This window comes from Silene latifolia, chromosome 1 (genome assembly GCF_048544455.1).
Source record: "Silene latifolia isolate original U9 population chromosome 1, ASM4854445v1, whole genome shotgun sequence".
NCBI classification, from domain to species: domain Eukaryota; kingdom Viridiplantae; phylum Streptophyta; class Magnoliopsida; order Caryophyllales; family Caryophyllaceae; genus Silene; species Silene latifolia.
In genome coordinates this window covers 3,333,177-3,360,719 of record NC_133526.1, presented here as the reverse complement: position 1 = coordinate 3,360,719, position 27,543 = coordinate 3,333,177, and the positions used below count along the sequence as shown (strand labels likewise).

The 27,543-nt window shown below is 38.3% G+C and overlaps 5 protein-coding genes and 1 long non-coding RNA gene across 6 annotated transcripts; 3 read left to right on the top strand and 3 right to left on the bottom strand.

The window, feature by feature from the left end:
- Positions 1–295: 295 nt before the first annotated feature.
- On the top strand, positions 296–4,374 carry LOC141593876 (uncharacterized). The gene is made up of 4 exons (XM_074414180.1): positions 296–786; positions 2,530–2,787; positions 3,379–3,458; positions 4,012–4,374. Exons 1-4 carry the CDS (start codon positions 384–386, stop codon positions 4,189–4,191), a joined length of 921 nt encoding a protein of 306 aa, XP_074270281.1. The 5' UTR covers positions 296–383; the 3' UTR covers positions 4,192–4,374.
- LOC141593892 (uncharacterized) lies at positions 2,208–4,650 on the bottom strand. Its single transcript, XR_012521953.1, has 2 exons — positions 4,544–4,650; positions 2,208–4,346 (listed from the first exon to the last, which is right to left on the bottom strand). It is a non-coding gene; the product is annotated as an uncharacterized LOC141593892 (long non-coding RNA).
- Positions 4,651–9,215: 4,565 nt separating this feature from the next.
- On the bottom strand, positions 9,216–10,763 carry LOC141635644 (uncharacterized). The gene has a single exon (XM_074446736.1). It carries the CDS (start codon positions 10,761–10,763, stop codon positions 9,216–9,218), a length of 1,548 nt encoding a protein of 515 aa, XP_074302837.1.
- Positions 10,764–12,885: 2,122 nt separating this feature from the next.
- LOC141593843 (uncharacterized) lies at positions 12,886–16,951 on the top strand. The gene is made up of 4 exons (XM_074414178.1): positions 12,886–13,422; positions 15,108–15,365; positions 15,899–15,960; positions 16,538–16,951. Exons 1-4 carry the CDS (start codon positions 13,008–13,010, stop codon positions 16,748–16,750), a joined length of 948 nt encoding a protein of 315 aa, XP_074270279.1. The 5' UTR covers positions 12,886–13,007; the 3' UTR covers positions 16,751–16,951.
- Positions 16,952–19,039: 2,088 nt separating this feature from the next.
- LOC141593859 (uncharacterized) lies at positions 19,040–22,665 on the top strand. Its single transcript, XM_074414179.1, has 4 exons — positions 19,040–19,639; positions 20,688–20,945; positions 21,626–21,705; positions 22,282–22,665. The coding sequence occupies exons 1-4, from the start codon at positions 19,210–19,212 to the stop codon at positions 22,456–22,458; spliced, it is 945 nt and encodes a 314-aa protein (XP_074270280.1). The 5' UTR covers positions 19,040–19,209; the 3' UTR covers positions 22,459–22,665.
- A 380-nt stretch (positions 22,666–23,045) lies between these two features.
- LOC141593827 (ABC transporter F family member 4-like) lies at positions 23,046–26,651 on the bottom strand. The gene is made up of 2 exons (XM_074414177.1): positions 26,201–26,651; positions 23,046–25,366 (listed from the first exon to the last, which is right to left on the bottom strand). Exon 2 carries the CDS (start codon positions 25,357–25,359, stop codon positions 23,242–23,244), a length of 2,118 nt encoding a protein of 705 aa, XP_074270278.1. The 5' UTR covers positions 25,360–25,366; positions 26,201–26,651; the 3' UTR covers positions 23,046–23,241.
- Positions 26,652–27,543: the final 892 nt, after the last annotated feature.

Sequence of the window (27,543 nt, the reverse complement as noted above, 5' to 3'; positions counted from 1 at the left end):
AAATGATAAAAAGTCACATCTAAAATTTCACTTTAAATAATAAACTGAATGGTAACTTTTTAATATTCACATTTTTTCGAAAATTGATAATAATATTTTTTCGGTATGAATTTCAGACAAATTTAACGGTCTCAACTCTCAAATGAGAATCTGCGCTCCAAAGTTCAAACAAGCCTTGCCGAATTCGATCAAATGAATGGGCTTCCGACAAATACTATTGGGAATTGACGGGCTAAGCCCGTAACATGTCCAACACTAGTAAGCCTGAAACCTTAAAAAAGGCGCCAAAATTACAATCATTTATCTCCAAAACCCTAATTTCTCCCCCAATTTTCCAATCTCCGCCATTATTCTCCCCCAATCTCAAAATCAATCTCATTATAATGTCGAAAGTCCTGAAAATGCAAGGATACGATAGCGAAAAAGAAGAAGAAGAGTCCTGCGACGAAGAGGATTTCGAAGAAGAGGAAGAAGAAGAAGAAGAAGAATCAAACGAATTCGATGATGAATTCGAAGAAAAAGTAGTAGAAAAATTTGATCCGAACACCATAACTGTGAAGGTGCAGAAACTTGAGTATGGACCGAATTATCAGAAGTTTATGAAAATTGATAAAGATATTGAATTGAGATGGTTGATGATTCATTATTGTGAAAAAATGGGAATGGAGTATCGTAATACTAAGTTTATGTTTAATGGTGCTTCACTTAGGACTACTGATACGCCGCTTAAACTTTCTATGGTTAATGGAGATGTTATTTCTGTTGGTCTCGGAAAGAGTAATCAAGGTTGGTCTTCTCATTCCGTCTGCTCTATTGAATTGTTTACGTTTTTGTTTTATTTGAGGGTATTTTAATCAATCGCAAATAAATGATTCTGACGGAGTTTCTAGGTAATTTGTTATAAGGTTTTGTTAGACATTGCTATTTATTTAGTTGATTGTTATAAGTTATAACCGGTTTGAGTTGGACCATAACCGAATGTTAGAGTATAAAACCTATCTTAGGACTCAGCTATTAGATGAACCATTTCAATCAAAACCTTAAACAAATGTTTGATGCCCAACTACGGGCTTCCAGAGTGGTTAGTGCATAGGCTCCCCGTACCACGTGCTGAAATTCCACTTCCACTTCGTAAGTTATTGGAGGATGATAGGATTTGAACTCGTGACCTTTGGTCATAGGCGCTCTGATACCATGTTAGATTAACCATCTCAACCAAAACCTTAAGGTGATGGTTAAGGTCCAACTACTATATTTATATTCTATCATCAGCCCTAGCTTAAGCGTTTGGTTAAGTTGCTTTCTTGACATGGTTATCAAAGCTGCTCTGACCAAAAGGTCACGAGTTCAAATCTCAAATACCCCTCCAACCATGAACTTAACCTTTTTGTTGAGTTTGTTTCTGTCTTGCATTCACAGTTTAAGTCGAAAGGGTATTCGTGCGAGGGGGCATATTAGATTATGAAACCAATCTTAGGACTTTAATTCTCATCTTAAGCTTTTGGTTGAGTTGATTTCTTTACAATTATGGGTTTTTATTTCTAAATAAGCCGAAGATTTTGTATTTGTTGGTTTTATGTGATTATGGACTAAAGTAAAATGACTTGATGAATTTGAATACTTGATATACCTCTTCGCCATTATGGAGTTGGAGTTACTTGCTGCAGTTATTGAGGTAAATCCCATTTATGGTTATCCGAAAACAATCGCTGTGTGTCACTGACAGATATGCAGGACTTCGTGCATCTGACATCTCTTATGGCACACGGGTGTTGTCGTTCTAATTATGTTGCCGTGTGTCGCTGATGGATGTGCAAGACTTCGTGCATTTGACACCTCTTACTCCGCAATTTGTGGGATCCCTTCTCGCACACGGGTGTTATTCTAATTATGTTTTTGATTAAGGGTATTTGATTAGTTGTTGTTTGGTATTATGGATTTGCAATTCGTGTTTTGTTTGCGTAGGTAATAACATGAACATTACTTTGTTTCCCATATGTGTTGGACTTGAATAGCCTTATTTGCAGTGATTAATTAGAAGGAAGGTATGAAATGTTGTTTCTTTGGAACTTGAATAACCTATTCTTCTACGCAAATATTAGTAGCGATGGAACTAGATTATTCTGATAATACGAGCAATTTACAATCAACTTAAATAGCCTTTAAAAGCAAACACAACCTGAATATATCTGTAATTATTCTACATCTACACAAATATTAGTGGCAACGGAACTAGATTTCTTGACAAATTGTACGCAGTAACTCTGTCGTTAAAATATTAGTAGCAATCTACAATTAACTTACTTAATGATCTCTCGACTTCATGTTGCTCTTGAAATGTTATACAATCATGATGTTTTTATAATTTCCTGCTGTCGTTAGTCGTTACGTCTGCTTTTGATTTAATTGGCATAAGCTAATAGGGTGATCTTGCTAACTGAACTCTTGGAATGACTTCTGTGTTACATTTTTGTTTTGGATGTTCAAAATATAACGGCTGCAAATGACATTTTTAATTCGGTGTCTTAGGTGTTGATCAGCGCAGCCCTATTTGGTATCGAACTCTGTGCATCCGTGCACACAAAAGGAGAGACACATTTGTGAGGGTTGCTCGTGATGTGTCGTTATTGCGTTCAATTAAGCGCAATTTCTCTGATAGCGAAAATGGAAAACATGACTCCACCTGCTTTTTCTACAAGGGACTGAAGCTAACGGATATCGATACAGTAAACATGCTCAGAATAGAGGATGGTGACATCATTGATGCCTTCAATTTCAATGACAATAGTAAGTCTATCTCTTAGTTGATCTATAATAGTTTCAGGTCGATCTTATGTTTTCATTGTGTTCATCTGATTATTCTTATGCCTAACATGCTAATGACTAATGAGCATACTGTGGAATTAGCTCGGCTTCTTGCTTTTGGTGATGTATAGGCCATAGGGTACATATACACATTCTTTATCTTATTTCCATCATGTTGAGCAAGCGTATAAATTTTGGAGGAAAATTAGTAATTTGTGAGATGCAATCCCGCCATTGATTGTCACATACTTTGATTCATAGTCGTTCCAGGGGCTTTTAATTAGCAATGCTCTAATTCAAATTTCTTGTGTGTATTTTATATTTATGGTTCTTTTATCAGTTGGATGTGTCAACTTATATACTCCATAGATAAAACGGTTGACACCATATCTCAAGTGACCGATTGATCTCAAATCATTTTTGTTCTAAGCCTTTGCTAGAGATTTGGTATGCTATTTAAGTCGAAAAATAATAGTGGTATTGCGATTTGCGTGACATTTGACAGTTTTAGTTATGTATTAGCGTTATGTTGCTGCTTTTTTATGTTGCTGACTTTCTACTTTTTTTTTACAGGATCGTCCTTGAGCTTTGTCAGCGGACTCCCCTCAACTTTACACGAACCCCCCGCTTTTAAAAGGAATCCTGACATCAATGTAAGTTTTTATATTGATTAATGGCCTTTCTACCTTGCATTCACCAGTTCACCGCTTATTTACTCTCGTTCTTAATCACTCCGGTTCTCACTACTCTCTCTGAGTCTTTGTTCCAAGAACAGTGCAACATTGACAATTGACATGGTTTAGGCTTTACTAAATTAAGTTTTTGTTTACAAATAATGTTCCTAGATGCCAAATCTGCACCCCTCAATAAACGAGATGAATACCATGGTTCGAGTTCTGATCCATGCGATGGTCCAAAGATTTGGCTCGAGAGTACCAAATCTGTCGCTTTTAGAAAACCAAGCATTTTCACCCAAAGCTGATCGATAGTTTAGCCACAAGAACAACCCCAAATATAAGTAATTGTGTTGTACCAGGTGACTGTCTCAGGAGTGTCGTAATAGTAACCTACAATCTTATCTTGACTCTTGTAATCTTGTTGAATATGGCATAATATGGTTCGAGAGCCCTGAAGTACTAGAGTAATGTTGTAGTAGTGCGTAAGTCGAGCTAAAATACTAATTAAAATTTACTTTTACCTTTTCAGAAGAGTGGACCACGTAAACACGTCCTTGGAACTCCGGGTACACGTCCTAGACCTAGAGAAACACAGTTGCACAATAATACCCCAGTTCAGCAACAGACGACAAGACCTAGACCTCCCCCTGTTAACATGAGTATGAGACAGGCACCCCCCTATACCGGTATGAAGCGAGTCCCATATTGATGCCACAATCAGGACTAGGCTCGTTTAGAGGCTGAGAATGACGTGAGCAGGGTACGCGGATGATGATGAGGGAAGATTAGCCAATAGCTATGCTATGCATGTGTTTAATTATTAATGTTGTAGTATTTCCTGTAATTTGACCTTGGATAATTTACCTATCACAAATTCTTATTTCAGACCACCATATCCGTCTGAAATAGTTAGACGAATACCATTTCCTCTAACAAAAAACCCATTTAAGGTGTGAGTGGAAAAGTTCATGGGGGTGTCCTACCACCCATGTGCTTCTCACTTGTGAGTGGTCTTATTGTGGTCTGAAATAATGTGGTCTTAAGCAAGACGGACTGTTTACCTATAGAACCTTTGACTTGATAAGTAATCTTCTTTTTTATTTACCAAAAATCTCTTTACTTGTGCTTATTTTCAAAATATTAATCAATTTGTTTGGACCAATTTGTTTGGATAGCAATTGAAATACCCGAGTCTCCAACAGCCGTTATTTTGCTAGATCCACCTAGGATTGTATATGGTTTATTTGGATTAATTTTACGTAGTTTTAGGCAATTCGGTAAAAATTAGTCTGCATCTATTTGCTCGAAAAACACCCCTTTCTTACCTACGTAGATAGATAGATATCGATATACTCCATATGAATTGATATTGATTGATAGATAAATATTAATTGGTTATTCCATCGACCAGTTGTTAATTCAGACTTCCATATGAATTGATATTGATTGATAGATAAATATTAATTGGTTATTCCATCGACCAGTTGTTAATTCAGACTATACCCGAAACACCGGTAGAATATGTAAAGGGATACATATGGTGCCAAACTGGGTTAAAGGTTGTCTCCACAGTTTCATTATTTGAAAATTTCAACCGGGTTGCGAAACGTCGTCGACGTTTTATAACGGATCGTCGACGCTTTTCATTAAAAAGACGCCCCCTACCCTTGAACTCTCTATTTCCCTCTTACCTCTCTTTCACTCTCCCCTTTCAACCAAACACCACCAAAACTCCGACACCCACACGCACTGCCACCTCCGACCACCACCACCATACCACCGACAACGAACAACGCCAGACCAGCACACCGCCGTCGACACCACGCACCATTGCAACACCTTTTCTTCTCGATTCCATTCTCGCAATCAAGTAAGTGCAATCCGATTTTCTACATTGTCAAATTTGTATGTTTGCTCAATTCCATTAGTTTAGTAATTGATGTTTGCTTGATTTGAATGAATTATTGTTTCATTCTCGTTCTTCTTCTTCTTCTGTTTCTTCTTTATTTTCCTCAATTTCGTTCTTCTTTTTTTCTTCATTCTCGTTGTTGTTGTTAGTGTTTTGTTGTTGTTATTGTTGTTTGTTGTTGTTGTCGATGTAGTTGTTGTTGTTTGTTGTTTGTGTTTTGTTGTTGTTATTGTTGTTTGTTGTTGTTGTCGATGTAGTTATTGTTGTTTGTTGTCTGTTGTCTGCAATGGAGGGACGATTATAGGGTCTGGGTTGGGGATGGACGTTGAAACACAACGTCTGGGAAGGGGATGGACGTTGAAATTCAACGTCTAGGTTCGGATGGACGTTGAAGATCAACGTCTACCATGGAGGGACGTTGAATGTCCAGGTCTGTCGTGGGCAAGGACGTTGATATTCAACGTCTTACCTGGTGATGGACTTTGATATTCAACGTCTGATCCATGGTAGGACGTTTGAATTCAAAGTCCGTCTATGGTGTGGACCTTTTTTTTTTAAAAAAAAACTGTATATCTTTAATTTTAATGTGTAATTTATATTTTTTTGTTTTAGAAGTTGTTTATTTTGATTTGTAATGGTTAAATTTATATTTGTTTTGTATTAAAAGTTGTTATTTTGTATTTAAATGTGTAATTTATATTTTTTTTAAATTAAAAGTTGTTAATTTTGTATTTAAATGTGTAATTTGTATTTATTTTGTATTTAAAGTTGATAATTTTTATTTTAATGTGCAATTATTATTTTTCTTGTTTTAGAAGTTGTGTATTTTACTTATAATCGTTAAATTTATATTTATTTTTTATTAGAAGTTGTTAATTTTATGTTATTTTTTTATGAAAACTTGTTTTTATTTTATTTAACTAACTTTTTAATCTCGTAAATGCAGATGTCGAACAGCGAAGATTACATTATGACTTCACTAGGTCGTACGAAAGATCGAAGAGTAACGAGCTCTAAACGGCGTATCCCTTTACCGTTAGCGCCTCGTCGTGGTCGGGGTAGGGGTAGGGGTAAGGGCATCGAAATACGCCCTTCTGTTGACCCTACTCCCGACGCTACTTCCGACCCCGTTATGACCAAGATGGATTTACCGAGTGCGTTTTTTAGGCAGCCATTAGCCGATTCTGATGTTGAGGAGGAAGAACATTTTGACCATGTGGTTGAGCAAGATGATGATGATGATGATGATGATGATGATGATGATGAGGAGGAGGAGGAGGAGGAGGAGGAGGAGGAGGAGGAGGACGATGACTCTCGTTTTCTTGACGAGGAGGTCGCCGTACTACCACCTAAGAAGGTGGTACGGGATGGTAGAGGTCGATATGTGCCGCTTGGTGACGGTTCATCTAGTAGCACAGGGAGGAAGAAGACAAAGACTCAGGATAATTCTTGGTGTCTTACGGGTCCGGTTGAGGGTGGTCCGAGTGTCCTTAGCGTCCTACGTAGCTTTGGTGGCCACGTAGCTTATGGTAGTTGGACCGGTCAGGGAATGAGATCGTGGATCACGTGTTACGAGAGACCGGGTGCTTTAGAGAAGATAAGTAAGATAAAGGTCCGTGGCGGTGTTATGGAGAGAGTTAGTAGGAGTGGCCTTGGTCATTTGAGGCATTCTTTGATGACCGGTTTGGACGAGAACCTCATTAGCGCTTTTGTAGAGAGGTGGCAGCCCGACACCAACACTTTTCATATGCCGTTTGGTGAGATTACTATCTTGTTGCATGATGTTGAGAAGATCCTTGGGATACGGGTGGATGGCATGAGGGTTATAGAGGACGGTCCTACGAGGGAGGAGATCGGTATGAGAGGAAGGTGGCTGCTTTATTTGGATTGCCTCTGAAAGAGGTGAAACCACCGTTGTACAAGGGTGGTGGAGTGACGGTTAAGAAGTTGATAGAGCTTGCGGAGACGGGTAACTTGAGCATGACTATCCGAGGGCTTACATGATGGTGTTGGTAGGAGAGAGACTTTGTTTACGGACAAGTCTAGTGATAGGGTTATTGCCCGTATGTTGCGTTGTTTGATCGGTTGAGTGATATCGACACGTATGCTTGGGGGCGCGACATTGGCCTACTTGTATCGACAGGTTGGGGATGGCTTCGCGTAGGGAGGGTCGGGTGTTAGCGGTTGTCTACCGTTACTTGAGGCTTGGATATATGAGTACTTTCCCATGTTCCGACCACACTCCGGATATTATGTCGAGGGGAGACCACTTGTCGAGGCTTGGTCACGGCTTCCTAGGTTTAGGGGAGATGTTCGGTTGTTAGAGCAAGGGCGAGAGGTTGGACGGGCTTAGGGCGGAGCACGTGACGTGGCTCCCTTATGGTGTTAGTCCTCACAGGGCTTGCAGTATTTCGCTCTACTCGGGCTTGATTAGGTTTTTGGATATAGTAGAGCCGTACCGACTGATAGGTGTCTCCGTCAAGACGGGTATGTTCGAGTTATCCCGAACTCTATGCGGTTCCGATCGTTGACTATCGTCCGGCTAAGCCGACCTTGGGCTATAAGCTGTCTTATGGTGATTCTCCTGATTTGGAGTGGGGTTTGAGTGATGTCGAGATAGTTTTGAAAGAGCGGTTTGACCGGGCTTTGATGCCTTTTCAGAGTGATACGCGATACATGACTTGGTATAGGAAGATTTCTCACCCACACTTCTACCCTCCTGCACGCCGTACTCAGTTTCGCTCTCTTCCTTTGAGCGAGGAGCCCGAGGTATCCCGAGCTCTTAGTCGTCATTTCTCACAGATTTATAGACAGCCTACCGCGGACAGGAAGTGGCAATATGCGCGGAAATTGGTGGATGAGATGGCGCCGTTCTTCAGAGCCGAGGACCATGCCGAGGATGATGCTGGGGATAATGATGATGATGATGAGCTTACCCCGTAGTTTAGATTTTTATTCTGATGTACAGACATTTTTATTTGTGTTGCGTATGAATATTTTTATTCTCTTTCGTTATGTATGAATATTTTGATTGTGTGAACATTTTTAGTGTTTTTAATGTTATGCATTGAAATGAACGAAAGTACTTAAAACTTAATTAAAATACAACTTTAATTAAAACGCAGTCCAACACTTAATTAAAACACGATACAATTTAACAGTAGGACATAATACAGACACAACACTTAATAAGATAAAACATAAATTAAAAATACAACGGGAATTAATACGTAGTTAAATGAAAATGCAACGACGACATAAATTGAAAATACAACGATTATTAATTAAAACATAACATAATTAAATAACTACCGAACTTAGTTATCTTCCGATGATGAAGATGACGATTTCTTATCTTTTTCATGATCTTGAACCTCAATTTCTTCAGGTTGGGTAGACATATATTGAGTCAACAAATCATTGATGTAGAGATAAAGAATTCCTTGGTTGGGCACTCTACCGGCACATAAGTCTGATAGAATGGCCTATTTATAAGCTATTAATTGTAACGGCTATTTTTTAATTGTAACGGCGATTTTTGAATTATAACGGTTATTTTTGAATTGTAACGGTTATTTTGAATTGTAACGGACATTTTTGAATTATAACGGTTATTTTGAATTGTAACGGCTATTTTGAATTGTAACGGACATTTTTGAATTGTAACGGTTATTTTGAATTGTAACGGTTATTTTGAATTGTAACGGACATTTTTGAATTATAACGGTTATAGGCTCTTCTAACGGTTATTTTGAATTCCAGTAATTTCATAATTAGTAATATGATTGTTATAACAGTAGAGCATATTTTAAATTATTACATAATCAAACTTTAAATGCATTATCAAAGTTTAATTTCCTTGCAGTTTCTTCGTTAGTTGGTGTGGAACGCCGTCTTCTGCCATAAACTTTAGGTGTAGTTCCCATCAACGTATGCCATTTCTCGATGTTTGTCTTGTACAAATCAGCATATGGTGTAACCAAAGGGTCTCTTGACCCTAGCCAGAAAGGATCGATCGGGGGTATCGGTGCATCTGTCGCTGGTACTCGACAATGCAATCTCATCCAATGGAGATGGTAATTAACGATCCACAAAACACCATATGGCCTCGTCACTTGGGTTGTGGGCCTTAGGGGTAAGTATGTGCTACAATGCCAAGTACGAGATTCTCCAACTTCATGCTGGGCGATGACACAAATAGTCCAGTTAAACAACAATGCAATGACAAACAAATATTCCCCGTACATCCAATGGTTAGGCCCACATCCTCCACTGCTAGTAAACTCCATCCGTCTCAATGCCTCCTCGTATCTGGTAAGACCCGTAGGCAACACACAACTATCAGCAAAAAAATCCTTGTACAACTCGTATGCCTTAATCTCCCGAATACCCCACTCTCCCATGACTAAATAGTCACTTTCCCTACCCCGCGCAGCATGCGAGACCACCCGATAACCACAATGACTATCATTACCGACATCTACCCAACCATCAAAGAAATCCCGTACTTCTTCAGGGACCGCATACTTTTTGTTCCAAGTTGACAAAAATCCCTTAGTGTAGCCGGACTCCAACGGTGCACCAACCGGTCTTTGATCAAAATCACCCACCGTATGTTGAACAAATGTCGTCGCAGGAGTAGAAACTTTCGCAGCCTTCTTCCTTGCATGCTCAAATCCCGACTTGTTCCGGGTAGTAGAACCCCTCGGCCTCCCTTTGGGGTTTTCTCTAACAGGAGGTGGTTTAACTTCCTCGTCTTCCGGGTGAAGACCATCTCGCAATTTCTCAATGATTACCCGTTTCTTCGCCGGGTCACAAGCTCTAGCTTCTTCAAACAGCTTCTCCAACTCATCATCATCGGTCTTTGGTGGTACACCAACATTGTCGTACTCCAAGGTCCTCCAAAAAGCGTGAACATCTTCAAGATGGACCCTCTTACCCGTTCTTTGCAAATGGATCAATGCACAAGCACAAGGTAATCCATGAGTAACCCTTAGCACACATCCACAATGCTCTTCCAACACATTTCCGAGCTCTATCCTTCTCTTAATCCCTTCTTCCATTATCTCAATGGCATTGATAGACACATTTCCTTGCAACAATGAAAATACACGATCTCCAATTCGCGGCCTACTCCTCGAAACCTCTAGCTCATATCTAATCTTCGAGTGTTCCGCTTCAAGCATGGAATGAATACGGAACCACATAGTGTCAAGGTTTAGGTTATTACTCTTCAACCAAGCTTTTAAAAGTGAATGGGCGGACTCTACTCGGGAAGTTGCCGTGTTTCCGAGATGAAAGTATTGGTTTGTATAGCAGTTCACGAACTTCTTCCTATATTTACCCCATGTACTGATCACATAAAACGCCATCTCTTCCCACTTTTCACTAAAACATTTCCAAGCGCTGCTAAACTCATCAATGGTGGATGCATTGATCACGCGGTCTCAACCGCTTTCTGGACTGTGCATTATGATATCTTTGTACCACATCAAATTCTGCTTTGAGAGTGCTTGTTTCTCCACAACACGGTTAATGTGCCAACGACACAAAAGGTGAGGAGTGCTCGGATGAAGGGACTCAAGAGCGGCGATCAAACCCATCTCCCGATCAGTGACAAAGGCAGAAATAGATGAACCCGTACAACTTAGTAGCTCCCCTAATCTCAACAACATCCACCCATAATCGTCTTCCGACTCTGACGGAAGGAGCACCGTAGCAATTAAGAAGGAAGAACCACACGGTGTTACACCAACAACCTCAACAAGAGCAATTTTGTAAACATTTGTCTTGTATGTCGAGTCAATAAGAACCACATGTGGATAAGCACGGAACAGTTTAACCGCTTCCGGATGAGCCATAAAAACATGACTAAGCTCCTTTGTCTCGGAATCTGTTTTGTGTCATTCCACATAATTAGCAGCAACGGCTACAGCCAACATTTGTCGAGCGGTATTGCGTGTTCCTCTAACTTCACGCCGAAACTTGTTAACCGCACTATAAATTTGGATGCTTGTAGGTTGGGGTTTATCGGGAGTTCTTTGATGAAGACCATTTTTAATACCTCTCGGGGGAATCGACGCCCGGGCTTGTTGCCTCACGAACTCTTTCTCTTCGGCATTCAAACCAGCAAAATGCCTATGACCGTCTTTGTACTTTGTTACTTTGTGGTTGTGATATCCACCTTTCTCCGAGGTCAAAATGTTCCAAACAATCAATTCCTTTCCATTTATATCATTAGCCCGGTTCTGAATGGCTCGAACCCGAAACAAACACTCACACTTAGGTGTCCCTTTCTTCTTAAGCTTCTCGGGAATATCGGGATCGATCTTCTTTCTAGTTCGGCCGTACCTTGAACAACGAAAGTAAGAGCCTAGAAACTCGGGTTGTTTACGATTTTTGGCCCCATTTGATGCTTTTATTAAGGCAAACCCGTTATCAAAAGCTATTTTTTGAGCCCACTCAAACGCCTCATCCCGACTCGCAAAACATGTAACCGTCTCAAATAGGTGGTTGTAATTAACATCGTTTCCACCAAATTCCTCAAATGAATCCTGTTAAAACACAAAATTAATAATGATTACATGCTAAAATATGTTAAAATTTCTAAACTTACGAAAAAAAGTAAATAAAATGAAGAAAAAACAATTTAATAGTCTGAACCAGGAGCGGACTTTGAAACTCAAAGTCCATCACCATGACAGACGTGAACATTCAACGTCCCAACCTAGCATGGACGTGAATAGTACACGTCCCTCCCCATGATGGACTTTGAGTTTCAAAGTCTGTCCATGCTGGACATTGAAATTCAAAGTCCCTGTCCATGACGGACTTTGAATGTACACATCCTAGTCCATGAGGGACGTTGAGTTTGCACGTCCATCACCATGGGGGACTTTGAGTTTGCACGTCCATATACACGACTACAACTATTTTCGACGGGTTTGGGCGTGTTTGTTCCATTCATCCTAATTCTATGAAGACTTAACATGTAATTCAATATATCAACTTAACATCTAATTCAATAATCATACTAAATCGATTGAAATGAAAATAGATTGTGTAATTACGTACCTCAGATTCGTTGTTAGCATTTGATGTGGATTGCTCGTTGTTTGACATTGAATCGTTGTTTTGTTGATGTCGATTTTTCGTGTAGTTCTTCAACCAACCGAGTTAGAACATTTTTTTTTTTTTTTAGTGTTGTTTGTTTGGGAGAGAATTGGGTAGAGAGAGGAAGAGGAAGGGTAGGAGGCGTCTTTTTTATGAAAAGCGTCGACGATTTGTTATAAAATGTCGACGACGTTCTATAGCCCCCAATTTCAATTATGAACCAAAACTGAAAAAACTAATTTCCAAAACGAAAGACTAGAAATTCCGCATGGAACGTGATTACACTCTTGAGGCGGCATATATAAACTTCTCAACAATGGGCCTCCGAGAAATACTATTGATAATTGATGGGCTAAAGCCCGTAACATGTCCAACACTAGTAAGCCTGAAACCTTAAAAAAAGCGCCAAAATTACAAATTTACAATCATTTCCTCTAAAACCCTAATTTCTCCCCCAATTTCCACCATTATTCTCCCCCAATCTCAAAATCAATCGCATTATAATGTCGAAAATCATGAAAATGCCGAAACCGGAACGATACGAAAGCGAAGAAGAAGAAGAGGACTGGGACGAAGAGGATTTCGAAGAAGAGGAAGAAGAAGAAGAAGAAGAAGAAGAATCAGACGAATTCGATGATGAATTCGAAGAAAAAGTAGTAGAAAAATTTGATCCGAACACCGTAACTGTGAAGGTGCAGAAACTTGAGTATGGACCGAATCATCTGAAGTTTATGAAAGTTGATAAAGATATTGAATTGAGATGGTTGATGATTCATTATTGTGAAAAAATGGGGATGGAGTATCATAAAACTAAGTTTATGTTTAATGGTGCTCCACTTAGGACTACTGATACGCCGCTTAAACTTTCTATGATTAATGGAGATGTTATTTCTGTTGGTCTCGGAAAGAGTAATCAAGGTTGGTCTTCTTATTCCGTCTGTTCTATTGAATTGTTTACGTTTTTGTTTTCTGCATGGGTTTTTAATCAATCGTAAATAAGTGATTAAGACGGAGTGGGTATTTTTTGTAGGTAATTTGTTATAAGGTTTTGTTAGAAATTGCTACTCCCTCCGTCCCATCAATTGTTGTTCTTTGGTTTTGGCACAAAGGCCAAGTAAATAGGAAGGAGCTAATGATTAAATGACAAGTGGAACAAAATGAGTGTAAATGATCAAATTGCTCATTCTTAAAATAGAAAGGACAACAATTGACTGAGACACCTTAAAATGGAAAAATGAAAAAAGACAACAAATAACCTGGGAGTATTTATTTACATGAGTGTTATAACTGGTTTGAGTTGGACCATAAACAAATGTCGTCTGTTGTAGAGTATAAAACCAATCTTTAGACTCCAGCCATAACTTAAACTTTTGGTTAAGTTGCTTTCTTGGCAAAAGGTCACGGGTTCAAATCTCAAATATTCCTCCATGCTCCATCCATGAACTTAACCTTTTTGTTGAGTTGGTTTCTGTCTTGCATTCACAGTTTAAGTCGAAAGGGTATTCGTGGGAGGGGCATGTTAGATTATAAACCAATCTTGGGACTTTAATTCTCATCTTAAGCTTTTGGTTGAGTTGATTTCTTTACAATTGCGGGTTTTTATTTCTAACTGAGCTGAAGGTTTTGTATTTATTGGTTTTATGCGGTTATGGACTAAAGTAAAATGACTTGATGAATTTGAATACTTGATGTACCTCTTCGCCATTAGGGAGTTGCAGTTAATTGATGCAGTTATTGAGGTAAATCCCATTTATGGTTATCCGGAAACAGTCGCCACGTGTCGCTGACAGATGTGCAGGATTTCATGCATCTGACATCTCTTATGGCACATGGGTGTTGTTGCTCTAATTATGTTGGCCGTGTGTCGCTGATGGATGTGCAACACTTCCTGCATTTGACACCTCTTACATCGCTATTTGCGGGATCCCTTCTGGCACACGGGTGGTGTTCTAATTATGTTAGTTTGATTAAGGGTATTTGATTAGTTGTTGTTCACTTGTTTGGTATTATGGATTTGCGATTCGTGTTTTGTTTGCGTAGGTAATACCATGAGCATTACTTTGTTTCCCATATGTGTTGGACTTGAATAGCCTTATTTGCAGTGATTAATCATAAGGAAGGTATGAAATGTTGTTTCTTTGTAACTTGAATAACCTATTCTTCTACACAAATATTAGTAGTGATGGAACTAGATTATTCTGATAATACGAGCAATCTACAATCAACTTAAATAGCCTTTAAAAGCAAACACAACCTGAATATATCTGTAATTATTCTACATCTACACAAATATTAGTGGCAACGGAACTAGATTTCTTGACAAATTGTACGCAGTAACTCTGTCTTTAAAATATTAGTAGCAATCTACAATTAACTCACTTAATGATCTCTCGACTTCATTTTGCTCTTAAATGTTGCACAATCATGATATTTTTATAATTTCCTGCCGTCGTTAGTATTTACGTCTGCTTTTGATTTAATTGGCATAAGCTAATACGGTGATCTTGCTAACTGAACTCTTGGAATGGTTTCTGTGTTACATTTTTGTTTTGGATGTTCAAAACACAACGGCTGCAAATGAATTTTTTAATGCTGCGTCTTAGGTGTTGATCAGCGCAGTCCTATTTGGTATCAAACTCTGTGCATCCGTGCACACAAAAAGAGAGACACATTTGTGAGGGTTGCTCCTGATGAGTCGTTATTGCGTTCGATTAAGCGCAATTTCTCTGATAGCGAAAATGGAAAACATGACTCCACCTGCTTTTTCTACAAGGGACTGAAGCTAAACGATCTCTATACAGCAAACATGCTCAACATAGAGGATGGTGACATCATTGATGCCTTCAATTTCGATGAGAATAGTAAGTCTATCTCTTAGTTGATCTATAATAGTTTCAGGTCGATCTTATGTTTTCATTGCGTTCATCTGATTATTCTTATGCCTAACATGCTAATGACTACTGAGCATATTGTAGAATACTGGAATTAGCTCGGCTTCTTGCTTTTGGTGATGTGTAGGCCATAGGGTCACATACTCACATATACACATTCTTTATCTGATTTCCATCATGTTGAGCAAGCGTATAAATTTTGGGAGGAAAATTTGTTCACTTGCTCAAGCAATTTGTCAGATGCAATCCCGCCATTGATTGTCACATACTTTGATTCACAGTCGTTCCAGAGACTTTCAATCGGCAATGCTCTAATTCATATTTCTTGTGTGTATTTTATATTTATGGTTCATTTTTTTTATAAGCCTTTGCTCGAGATTTGGTATGCTATTTAAGTCGAAAAATAATAGTCGTATTGCGTGACATTTGACAGTTTTACTGATGTATTAGCGTTATGTAGCTGCTTTTTTATGTTGCTGACTTTCAACTGTTTTTTTTTTCAGGATCGTCCTTGACCTTTGTCAGCGGACTCCCTTCAACTTCTAAAGCGAATCCTGACATCAATGTAAGTTTTTATATTGATTAATGGCCTTTCTACCTTGCATTCACCAGTTCACCGCTTATTTACTCTCGTTCTTAATCACTCCGATTCTCACTACTCTCGCTCAGTCTTGGATCCAAGAAGAGTACAACTTTGACAATTGACATCCAGTTAACAACATAAATTTCCATGGTTTAGGCTTACTAAATTTAGTTTTTGTTTATAAATAATGTTCTTTGATGCCAAATCTGCACCCCTTCATAAACCAGATGAATACCATGGTTCGAGTCCTGATTTATGCGATGGTGCAAAGATTTGGCTCGAGAGTACCAAATCTGTCGCTTTTGGAAAACCAAGCATTTTCACCCAAAGCCAGTCGAGAACAACCTCCAAATAAGTAATTGTGTTGTACCAAATGGTGTCCGTGTGCGTCTCTTTTCATCTTAGGAGTGTCGTAATTGTATCCTAAAATCGTATCTTGATTGGCGTTGAATATATATGTGAATATATGGTACAGAAGCCCATAGGTAGAAGAGTAATGTTGTAGCAGTCGGTAAATTGAGCTAAAACACTGATTAAAATTTACTTTTTACATTTTCAGAAGAGTGGACCACGTAAAAACGTCCTTGGAACTCCGGGTACACGTTCTCGCCCAACAGAAACACTGTGGCATAGTAATCCCGCAGTTCAGCAACAGGCGACAAGGCCTAGGCCTCCCCCAGTTCAGCAACAGGCGACAAGGCCTAGGCCTCCCCCTGTTGTCATGTACGAGTCAAGGCCCTCTAATCGCGGCACGAAGCGAGTCCCATATTGATGTCGGGACTAGGCTCGAGCTGAGAAGAACGTGAGCAGGGTACGCAGATGATGATGAGGGAAGAATGGAGGATCAGTCAGTAACTATGCATGTGTTTATTATTAATGTTGTACTAGTTGTATTTTCTGTAATTTGAGCTGGATAATTTAATTGTAGAACCTTTGGCTTGATATTAACAAGAATATGTTTATCTTGTGCTTATTTTCAAAATATTAATCTATCATTTTCTCGTTGACGATAATATTCTTCCTTTGCATTTTGCAACCAACGGTCCAACATCTTTTCAAATCGTAAAATGGTCTTACACCAATTCCTTACGTTTTGTTAAGCATGCTTCTACGTTGTTAAATTATTTCAAAATAGCCTCGGAAAAACATGGGTCTTGGAAGTAGACGACTACAAATTGAAGTACCTTTGTGTTGTACTAGAAGTAAACGTATAAAAATTCCCGGGATATACTTCTACAAAAAGAATTTTAAATCAATCCCATGCACCGAAGAATTTTAAATAAGGAAAATGAAAGGGTGCCACCGTAGCACTCAATTTAGGTGTCACCCTCTCACATGGGGTAAGTGGGAACCCCTTCAATTAAAAATGTACTAGTATGGATCCCGCGCATACAAAACTTATTTTATAATGTATTATTTAAGATTTAAAATTGACGTATTATTAATTTTTCATATTTTAATATGAGGATAAAAAATTAAAATGGAAAATTAATTAAAAGAATTAAGTAAATTCATGAAATGTATATTTTAATGAAATTTTTCATCACAAAACTAATGATTTCAATTTATAAATTATCTCAAATAATTTTAAAGTTTTTTTTGTCAAGAAATTAATAATATAAGTTCATAATTTTTCTATACGAACTAAATACTCGTACTTGGTAAAAAAAATTATGCGAAACTAATAATATCAAATTTTTCGGTTTTTCATATACGAATTTTAGATTTATACCAGTTTTGTTTTATTTTTAAATTAAAAGATTATAATTTAATTAAATTTTTTTATAATGATTAAAGATTATATCTTAACTAAAAGATAATAATTTAATAAAAATAGAGTTTTGTTTCCTTATTTAGCCAACTTCTTTTTGGAGGGAAAACTATTGAAATTTTTTATTCTCTTAGTAGTAAAATAAAGGGGAATGCAAGTTGAAAAAATATTATCCCTTTTTTAAATGTCATAGAATTATTTATTGTATAAAATAAATCAGTATGCCTAGTCAAAGATGGGATATAATGAAGCCCAAAGCCCAATATAGAGCAACTCATTTAGGCGGGAAAACTTGAGAATCTCTTATTCTTTTAGTTTAAGGGGGATGTGAGATGGTGGCACCCAATTTGGGCGTCACCCAGTAGCACCTATCACTGTCCTTTAAATAAATCCGGCCAAACAACCAAATTGGTAAAAAAAGTGGAGGTTGTTTGCCAAATTGGTAAAAAAACTACAACTTGTGACAAATTGGTAAAAAAAATGAAGAATTGTGACAAATTGACCAAAAAACTAAAACCTTGTTTAATTTACTATTTTTACAATTAAATTTGACTAAAATACCCTTTTGTAAATTAATGACGCAACTAAAAACACTAATCGAAAACTTAGTAAATATGGTAGTACTTGTAGTCTCAACTTAGATATAATATACTTTTTAGGACGGGCGTTCAACTCATTTTAGACCATACAAGTTCTCATTTTAGACGACATAATCCGTGTTAATCCGTCTTAAGTTTAAGACGGTTCAAGTATCATACCATTTGTGTATATAAGACAAATATATTGCTTTCTTATAGACACAAGTGTTATGTAGTTGACCGTCTTAAGTTTAAGACGGATAGTGGCGTCTTAAGAGAGACTTACGGGTTAGATTATGAGGTATTATAAGTTACAAAGTATGGGTCATTTTGCCGAAATCAGTTATCTGGCTATGCAACATTTGAATAAAAACCATTTTGGATTTCATTATTTTTTGGGTCAAATCATTAAGATGAAGTTCGGGTAAAGTGGGATTATTTTTTTGGATTCCTTGCACAAGGGTAGTTTTGTCAAATTTATTTAGAATAATGGAAAATTAAGCAAGATGTAACATTTTTGGTCAATTTGTCACAATTCTTCATTTTTTTTACCAATTTGTCACAAGTTGTAGTTTTTTTTACCAATTTAATTGTTTGGCCAAATAAATCCCCCTCATTCTCATAATCCTTCGATTTTAATCTACCAATCCAAATAAGCCCCTACCAAAAGTGCATCGGATTAAATAATTGGGCTTACACAACAAAAGTTGGTGAGATTTGATGGGCTCAATTGATTAGAAGTCCACACTCTTAAGCCCTCCGCCCTCCGAAAGGCGCCAAAATTTCAATCATTTCCCTCCAAAACCCTAACCCTAATTCCTACCCCAAATTTCCCAATTTCCACCATTATTTTCCCACAATCTCAAAATCAATCGCATTCTCATGTCACACATCATGAAAATGGGGAAACCCCAACGATACGAAACTGAAGAAGAAGAGGAGGAGGAATTCGACGAAGAGGAAGAAGAAGAAGAAGAAGAATTTGACGAGGAATCATTCGAAGAAGAAGAAGAAGAAGAAGAAGAAGAAGAAGAATCCGAAGAAAAAGTAGTAGAAAAGTTTGATCCGAATATTATAATTGTGAAGGTGCAGAAAGCTTATTTTGGATCGACGCAAGCGAAATTTATGAAAATTGACAGAGAAATTGAGTTGAAATGGTTGATTATTCATTACTGTGAAAAAATGGAGATGTGTCATCGTAATTTTAAGTTTATGTTTAATGGTGCTTGTGTTCGGAATAGCGATACTCCTCTTAAGCTTTCAATGGTGGATCAAGATATTATTTATGTTGTCCTCAGAAATAGTAATCAAGGTTTGTTTTCGAGTTTTCTCGTTGTCGGTTTTTATTGTTTGTGAGAAGTATTTTTGTCCCGCCTTGTGTTTTTCGGCTTAACTGCTTAAGTTAGGTTAAAACGGGCTCAAACTCTCAAAGGTGAACATCCCCTTTTTAACGGGGGTGTCAAATTTAAATAAATGATTGGGATGGAGGGGAAGGAGTATTGTTTGTCTAGGGTGATTTGGAGGGAAAGGAAAGGGAGGGAGAGTAGAAGATTTAAAATCCCTTGTTAGGATAGCAAGTAAGGGTTGTTAGGATAGCAAGTAAGGGTGGAGGGAATTGAAGGGGGAGAGATTTGAAAGGATCCATTTTTCTTCCTCCAAAGCAAATCAAAATCTCAGGAAAGATTTGGAGGGGAATTGTATCCAAACACCCATTCCCCCTCCCCTCCCTCCCTTTCTGTTCCCTCCTTCCCCCTTCCCTCCCTTTCCCTCCTATTTTGGTATCCAAACAAGGCCTAAGTGATTGCGTTTTGAAGTTCATTTAATTAATAGGCGAATAAAGGATTGAGACGAAGGGAGTACCGTATGATTACATGATTGCGTTTTGAGGTTATTACGGATTGTTTTTTGCCTATGTGATTGTGTATTCCGTTGACCGTTCCTAATGGAGCGGAAATTAAACAAGTAAGACTGCGTGCATTTGACACCTCTGACACGGTTACACCACTATTTGGCATTTGCAGGAGCCCTTATACCACTTAGGTAGTGTTGTTATTGTAACATGTCGAGTTTAGTCAAGATTTTTTGTTTTGTTTATGCAGGTAATAGTATGAACATTACTTTGTTTTCCATATATTACTACTGGAATTGATTTCACTCCATTCTGTCCTCTAAGGCGTGCATTTGTATGCGCAACCAGCACTTTACTACTTCATATTGCAATCGAAATGTTATACAACCATGATGTTCTTATAACTTCTTGCTAAACTGAACTCTATTGGTATAACTCATGTGTTACATCTTCCTTTCGGATGTTCGATATATTACAACTGCAAATGACATTTTTTAATGCTGTGTCTTAGGTGTTACTGGGCTCAGTCCATATTGGTACAAAACTCTGTGCATCCGCATGCACAAAAGGAGAGACACATTTGTGAGGATAACTAGTAATGGGCCATTATTGCCTCAGATTAAGCGTCAGTTCTCTGATGGCGGAAGTGGAAAACGTGGCTCCACATGCTTTGCCTACAAGGGGGAGAAGATGGAAGATTTCAATACAGTGAACTTTTTCACAATAGAGGATGGTGATATCATTGATGCCTTCAATTTCGATGACAATAGTAAGTCTATCTCTTGGTTGATATATACTAGTTTCAGGTAGATCTTATGTTTAATTGCATTCATCTGGCTATTCGTGTGCCTAACATGCTAATGACTAATGAGGATATTGTGGAATTAGCTCGGCTTCTTGCAAGGACATTACCTGAGTATCTTTGAGGCATTTGCTTTAAGTGAAGTATAGGGTCACATACTCACATATACACAATCTTTTACCTGATTTCCATGTTGTTGAGTAAGCCTATAAATTTTGGAGGAAAAATAGTTCACATGATCAACTAATATTGAGATGCAATCCCGCCATTGACTGTCACATACTTTGATTCGTAGTCATTGTATGGATTTTCAAACGGCAATACTCTAAGCCTCTAATACAAATTTCTTGTGTGTATTCAAAATTTATGGTTCTTTTATCAGTTGGACGTGTCAACTTATATACCCCGTAGATAAAACGGCCGACACCATCTTTTAAGTGAGCGAGTGATCCCAATCATTTTTCTCCTAAGCCTTTGTTAGAGATTGGGTATGTTGTTCAAGTCGAAAAATAATAGTGGCATTTGATAGTAGTATTTTTTCTTCCTAGCACAACATTGCGAGGATAGAGTTTTAGTTGTTTATTTGCGTTATGTAGCTGTTTTCTATATTGCTGACTTTCAACTTTTTTTTTCTTTTTTTCCTTCAGGATCGTCCTTGAGCTTTGTCACTGGACCCGCCTCAACTTTACGCCAACCCCCTAGTTTTAAAGGAAATCCTGACATCAATGTAAGTTTATCAAGCATCGTCCTTGAGCTTTGCTCACTTACTCTCGTTCTTAATCACTCTAGTTCTCACTAATCTCACTTACTCTCTCTTGGATTCAAGATACTTAAATTTCAATGGTTTAGGCTTTCTAAATTAAGTTTTTGTTTACAAATAATGTTCTTAGATGCCAAATCTGCACCACTCAATAAACCAGATGACTAGCAAATTTATCGCTCTTGGAATATTTGTTCGTCCAATGATTTGGCTCGAGTACCAAATTTGTCGCTCTTGGAATATTATGCATTTTCACCCAAAGCTGATCGATAATATAGCCACAAGAACAACTCTCAAATATAATTAATTTTTTTTTTGACAATATATATAATTAATTGTGTTGTACCAAATGGGGTGCATCTCTGTTCATCTTAGGAGTGTCGTAATAATAACCTACCATTGTATCTTGACTCGCATTGTATGTATTTGTGAATATAGCATAATATGGTACGAGATCCCTTTACCTTTGGGTACTAGAGTAATGTTGTACCAGTGTGCGGGTTGAGCTAAAATACTAACTAAAATTTACTTTTATAATTTCAGAAGAGTGGACCACGTAAAAATGTCCTTGGAACTCCGGGTACACGTTCTCACCCAAGAGAAACAAAGTTGCACAGTAATCCTCCAGTCCAGCAACAGACAACAAGACCTAGGCCTCCCCCTGTTGTCAGGTACGATACAGGGCCCCCCTACCCCGGCACGAAACGAGTCCCATATTGATGCCACAATCGGGCCTAGGCTCGTTTAGTGACTGAGAAGGACGTGAGCAGAGTACGCGGATGATGATGAGGGAAGATCAGTCACTAGCTATCCCTGTGTGTATTATTAATGTTGTAGACTTGTAGTTGTATCTCCTGTAATTTGAGCTGGATGATTTACTTGTAGAACCTTTGGCTTGATAAGTAATCTTCTTGATATTAACAAAAATCTCTTTATCCTGTGTTCATTTTCAAAATATTAAATCATTAATTTTTCGCTGCCGATAATATTTTTCCTTAGCAACCAACGGTCCAACATCTTTTCAAATCGGAAAATGGTCTCGCACCAATTTGTTCTAATACTAGTATTTTAGGCAATGTTTGGATAGTGATTGAGATAGTTAAGTCACTTTATTCGCGATTACACTCGTTCAGCTATGAACCAAAACCGAAAATGGTCTATGATTGTATATGGTTTATTTGGATTATCATCCTGAAAAATGATCTTACACCAAGTTCAGCTATGAACCAAAACCGAAAAGACTAATTTCGAAAACAAAAGAGAGAATTTCAGCATGGAACTTGATTACACTCTTGAGACGGCATATATCAACTTCTCAACCATCGAAGCACAAATTTTTAATGTTTACTGAGACGGCATTTCATTTAGTCAATTATTACATATAAAATGGTAAAAATGGCAAAACTTGAAGGTTTGTATGTCTAGAGGGGAAAGGGAGTAAAATCTAACAACATAAAACAATAGGCAAATTCGTATCAATCACAAAATTCGATGCAACCCAAATTAGTCATCAACTTCAGCCTTGATTTCTTTTTGTAGCTCCTCCTTGTATTCCTCGAATGTTCCTGGGAAGAACTCGACAGTTCCATTGTCCACAACCCAGATTTGACTTCTCTCCTCGTCCTCACACACGCGTGAAATCAACCGTGAATCATGACTAACCAGAACGACTCCACCTGTGAACTCATCCAATGCATCTGCAAGAGCATCAATACTCTGCATGTCTAAGTGATTAGTGGGCTCATCGAGTAACAATATATGAGGCTTTGACATTGCTATCGATGTAAATACAACCCTGGCTTTCTGACCCCCTGATAATTTGGCAATCGGGGTTAGATGATTATGACTCGGAAGGCCGAATTTCCCGAGTTTTGCTCTAACCGCCTCTTGCTTGCTCATTCCCTCTTGGTCGGGATGGAGTCGGAGAAGATATTGAACTGCATTTTCATTCATTGTAAGAAGATCAACGAAATGCTGCGAGTATCTGCCTATTCTTAGCTTTTGGCTTCTCCGTACCTCCCCCTCACCTGGGGACAGGTCCCCAGCAAGGAGATTGAGCAACGTCGACTTCCCGGCTCCATTGGGCCCCACAATAGCAACTCGGGTTCCCATGTCAATCCCAACATCAACATTGGACAACCTAAAATCTGGACGGCTAGGATAGCTAAAGCTAACTTCAATAAGCTGGAGGAGGGGAGGAGTAAGTTCAGTAGGTTCAGGGAAGTGAAACTCCACAGTGTAGTCTCTCCATTTTCTAGGGGCTTCGGCTTGAGGCTCGTCTTCATCAACTTTTCCTTTCGCCTTGCTTTTGGACGCCTTTTTCTCTTGGGTGAACTTGGCTTTTTCCTGCACTTTCTTTTGCTGAAGTTGGTTTCCTGACCGTTTGGCAGCTTTCAATTGCTTGTCATACTTTTCAAACTCTTTATTCATCTCTTTTCGGCGCTGTTCATAACCACTCTCAAAATCATCGAAGTTTCCACGGTACATGTGAAGCTTCATGTCATGAAGATGAATGATTTCAACACACACCGTGTTAAGAAAATCACGGTCATGTGATACAACAATAAGAGTTTTCTTCCACCGACATAGATACTCCTCCAACCACAAAACCGCTCTAAGGTCTAGATGGTTTGTGGGTTCATCAAGTAATAGAAGTGTTGGCTGAATGAAAAGGGCTCGGGCCAGGGAAATTCTCATTCTCCACCCACCACTAAACGACTTAGTAGGACGGACCTGCATGTCTTTAGTGAATCCCAGTCCAGCAAGAATCTTAGAAGCCTGCGCCTCAGCCGCATCCGACCCAAGCAACTCAAGCCTCTCGTATAACTCAGCAAGCCTTTCTCCGGATTCGTCGTCTTCATCTCCATCTCCATTATCACCTGATGACTTTTGCAAAGTAGCAACCTCTTCTCGGAGCTTCACTAGCTCATCATTGGCCGAAACAACTGCTTCAAGTGCACTTCGATCATCCCCAACTATTTCTTGCTCAACCAATAACACGTCAATGTTTTTGGGCACCGGTATCTTTCTCCAAGCCAAAAGCTTAAGAAGTGTCGACTTCCCCATTCCATTTGGTCCTACCAAACCATATCTCTTCCCATGAGAAATTTTTACAGTCGCATTCTTAAGAAGCTCTTTTCCTCGAGCTGACACTGAAAAATTCTCAACCGTTATGTCTTTAACATTAGCATCGGCTTCATCTCCGCCATCGAGGACTGAAGCACGACTGCCAATGACAACAGTGAAAGCATCACGATCATCCCTAAGTGCCTCTTGTTTGGCCTGCTCAACAGCATACATTGCCAACATTTCCTTCTTTTCTCGTTTCTTCGACTCTTTTTCAGTCAAAGAAGTACTCAGCTCCTTAACCTCTGTCCGCCTGGCATTCTGTCCTTCGTCTCCCCCGGCAACATTCTCCTCCTCTTCATCATCAGAAGGTGGAAGATCGATTCCATCAGTGTAAGAAGCTCTGGAAGCTGCCTTTGCCTTTGCCTTGGATCCCTTCTTTGGCTTATCTGGCTTTTCGTCCATACTAGCAAGCATTGCTGAAACTGAGATTTTATCTTTCTTTCCTCCATCTTTGCTAGTTCCAGCTTCATCCGACGACTTCTTCTTCCCCATTGAATACCTGGAGGAAGAAAATAACTTGCAATCACTAAAAGCAAAACTTTACTCCCAATAACTTTACAACATAAGCCGATTAAATTAATTACTCCCTCCGTCCCAGTCATTTGTTGTCCTTTGGTTTTGGCACAAAGACCAAGGAAAGGGGAGGGAGCCAATTACAAAATGACAAGTGGAATAAATTGAGTGTGAATGATCAATTTACTCATCAAGTTCATTCTTAAAATAGAAAGGATGACAAATGGCCGATATACCCAGAAATGGAAAAGGACAACAAATGACCGGGACAGAGGGAGTATATTTTAATTTTACAACCCCGTGCGTTCGCTGCCAGTATTTGAAGCAGATACAAGGCAACTAAAAGGAAATAGCAATTTCAGCTATGTCATTCAAGCGATAAATAGCAATAATGCACAAAGATCTCAGTTTCATATGTAATCCGCATCGTTTCGAGATTGGTTCCAGAAATACAGGTATAAATCCAACACATCAGTAACAATCTTATGAGCTTAATTATGACTTAATTAATTCAATTGATCTTACTTAAGTCCGTCTTAATTACAAACTTCTTCCAACCTCCTCTTATTTCCTTGATTTTAATCGGGTGTGAGAGCGGTCTTAAGTTAAGACGGTCTTAAACAATAATTGGTGCAATTAAACAAGTTTAACAAGCTTTATTCCACCTTTAATCAACAAGCTACCATTGAAAAGAACTACTCCCAACTTTAATTCAGACATTAAAATAAATAATTACAATTTTACAAAGCAACTACAAGAACAACCAACGAAAATAAAAAAGCAAACAAACAATACGAATGAGAGAGACGATCGAAATTACCTTGATTGATTGAAAGACGATTTGTGCTGGGTTGGTCGGAAATTAGGGTTTGTTGATTTGGGGGATTTCGGTCTGTTTCTTGAATAGGGTTGGAGGATATGATAGGAGACTAGGACTCTAGGAGTTACGGACCTGTGAGTAATTGAGATTCGAGAGGTGCGTTTAATTTAGTTTTGGTTGGTTTAAATATTAAATCGGGCTAGAAATTGTAAATACGGTTTTAATTTGACCTGGGCCGTATCCTATATATAAATAAAATATCTAAGAACTTCAATGAATTTACTAATTTACCGATTCAATAATAATGAAAATGAAAATTTGTGGAAAAGGAATATGAATTAATGAGAAATTGGTATGATTTTATTAGGTTAAGCGAACATATTTAAGAAATAAACTAAAAAATGTTTAAGTGAAACGATGACTTTTTATATAAAGTTTAGAAGTTTGATATAGGGATGATAGTTCGTCATGGGTACATTGATAGACGGAACTAACTGGGTGATTAGTGAAAAGCAAACTCGGAGGATGTAGTTCAAGAGTCGATCTAGTGTAAGGTGGTCGTTATGTGTGAGTTAGGGTTGATATCCAAGAGTACGGGGTATATGCAAATACTCCGTATATAGGTAAGTACTTGATAAATATTACTCCCTAGAAAGCATGGACTGCGAGAGTACGATCGTAGTGATGAACCATCTATCTTTTACTTTACTCTCTTTATCTTAATCAATTCTCTACTATTCTATTTTGTTTGGTTTAAATAGAGTCACAAGAGAAATTGTTATGTTAACAGGTTTAGAACCCAGTTCATGAGTATCACCGCTCATAACTTCACCAATTACGATAGTTAACATCGTCTGGTCTATTGATGAGGGTCCAGATGAAATCCCTACACTAAAATTTTTAAGTGTACTAATGACTTTTATAAAAAAAGTTCAGAAGTTTGACTTTAGGGAGAACATAGAACATCCTGTATAGGTACGTCAATAGTCGAGTTAACTGATTGGGTAGTGAAAAGCAGACCCCGGAGGCTGCGGTCCAATGGTTTGCACAGGGTACAACATTTATGCACACATATAGGCATGTATTTGATCAATATTACATCCATATGTAGCATAAGCATGCGAGCAGTCTAAAAAGCTTGTGAGAGTACCAACTTTGTATTAGGCCATACTTTTTTAGTTTTGTTAACTTTATCTCATCTAAGTTTCATTCGGTTTAGTTCATTGTCCCCCTCATACTAAAAACAAACGTACATAAATCACCGGGATAAGTCTTTCGATCTTAGGCCTTGTTCTCTTGGACTGAAATTGTCTGAACTGAACTTAATGGAGCTGAATTGAATG

Coding starts and splice junctions, on each gene's coding strand:
- LOC141593876 (XM_074414180.1), top strand. CDS start 384: ATGTCGAAAGTCCTGAAAATGCAAGGATACGATAGCGAAAAAGAAGAA. Junction 787..2,529: donor TCTCGGAAAGAGTAATCAAG/GTTGGTCTTCTC, acceptor TCGGTGTCTTAG/GTGTTGATCAGCGCAGCCCT. Junction 2,788..3,378: donor CTTCAATTTCAATGACAATA/GTAAGTCTATCT, acceptor TTTTTTTTACAG/GATCGTCCTTGAGCTTTGTC.
- LOC141635644 (XM_074446736.1), bottom strand. CDS start 10,763: ATGGCGTTTTATGTGATCAGTACATGGGGTAAATATAGGAAGAAGTTC.
- LOC141593843 (XM_074414178.1), top strand. CDS start 13,008: ATGTCGAAAATCATGAAAATGCCGAAACCGGAACGATACGAAAGCGAA. Junction 13,423..15,107: donor TCTCGGAAAGAGTAATCAAG/GTTGGTCTTCTT, acceptor GCTGCGTCTTAG/GTGTTGATCAGCGCAGTCCT. Junction 15,366..15,898: donor CTTCAATTTCGATGAGAATA/GTAAGTCTATCT, acceptor TTTTTTTTTCAG/GATCGTCCTTGACCTTTGTC.
- LOC141593859 (XM_074414179.1), top strand. CDS start 19,210: ATGTCACACATCATGAAAATGGGGAAACCCCAACGATACGAAACTGAA. Junction 20,946..21,625: donor CTTCAATTTCGATGACAATA/GTAAGTCTATCT, acceptor TTTTTCCTTCAG/GATCGTCCTTGAGCTTTGTC. Junction 21,706..22,281: donor AAGGAAATCCTGACATCAAT/GTAAGTTTATCA, acceptor TTATAATTTCAG/AAGAGTGGACCACGTAAAAA.
- LOC141593827 (XM_074414177.1), bottom strand. CDS start 25,359: ATGGGGAAGAAGAAGTCGTCGGATGAAGCTGGAACTAGCAAAGATGGA.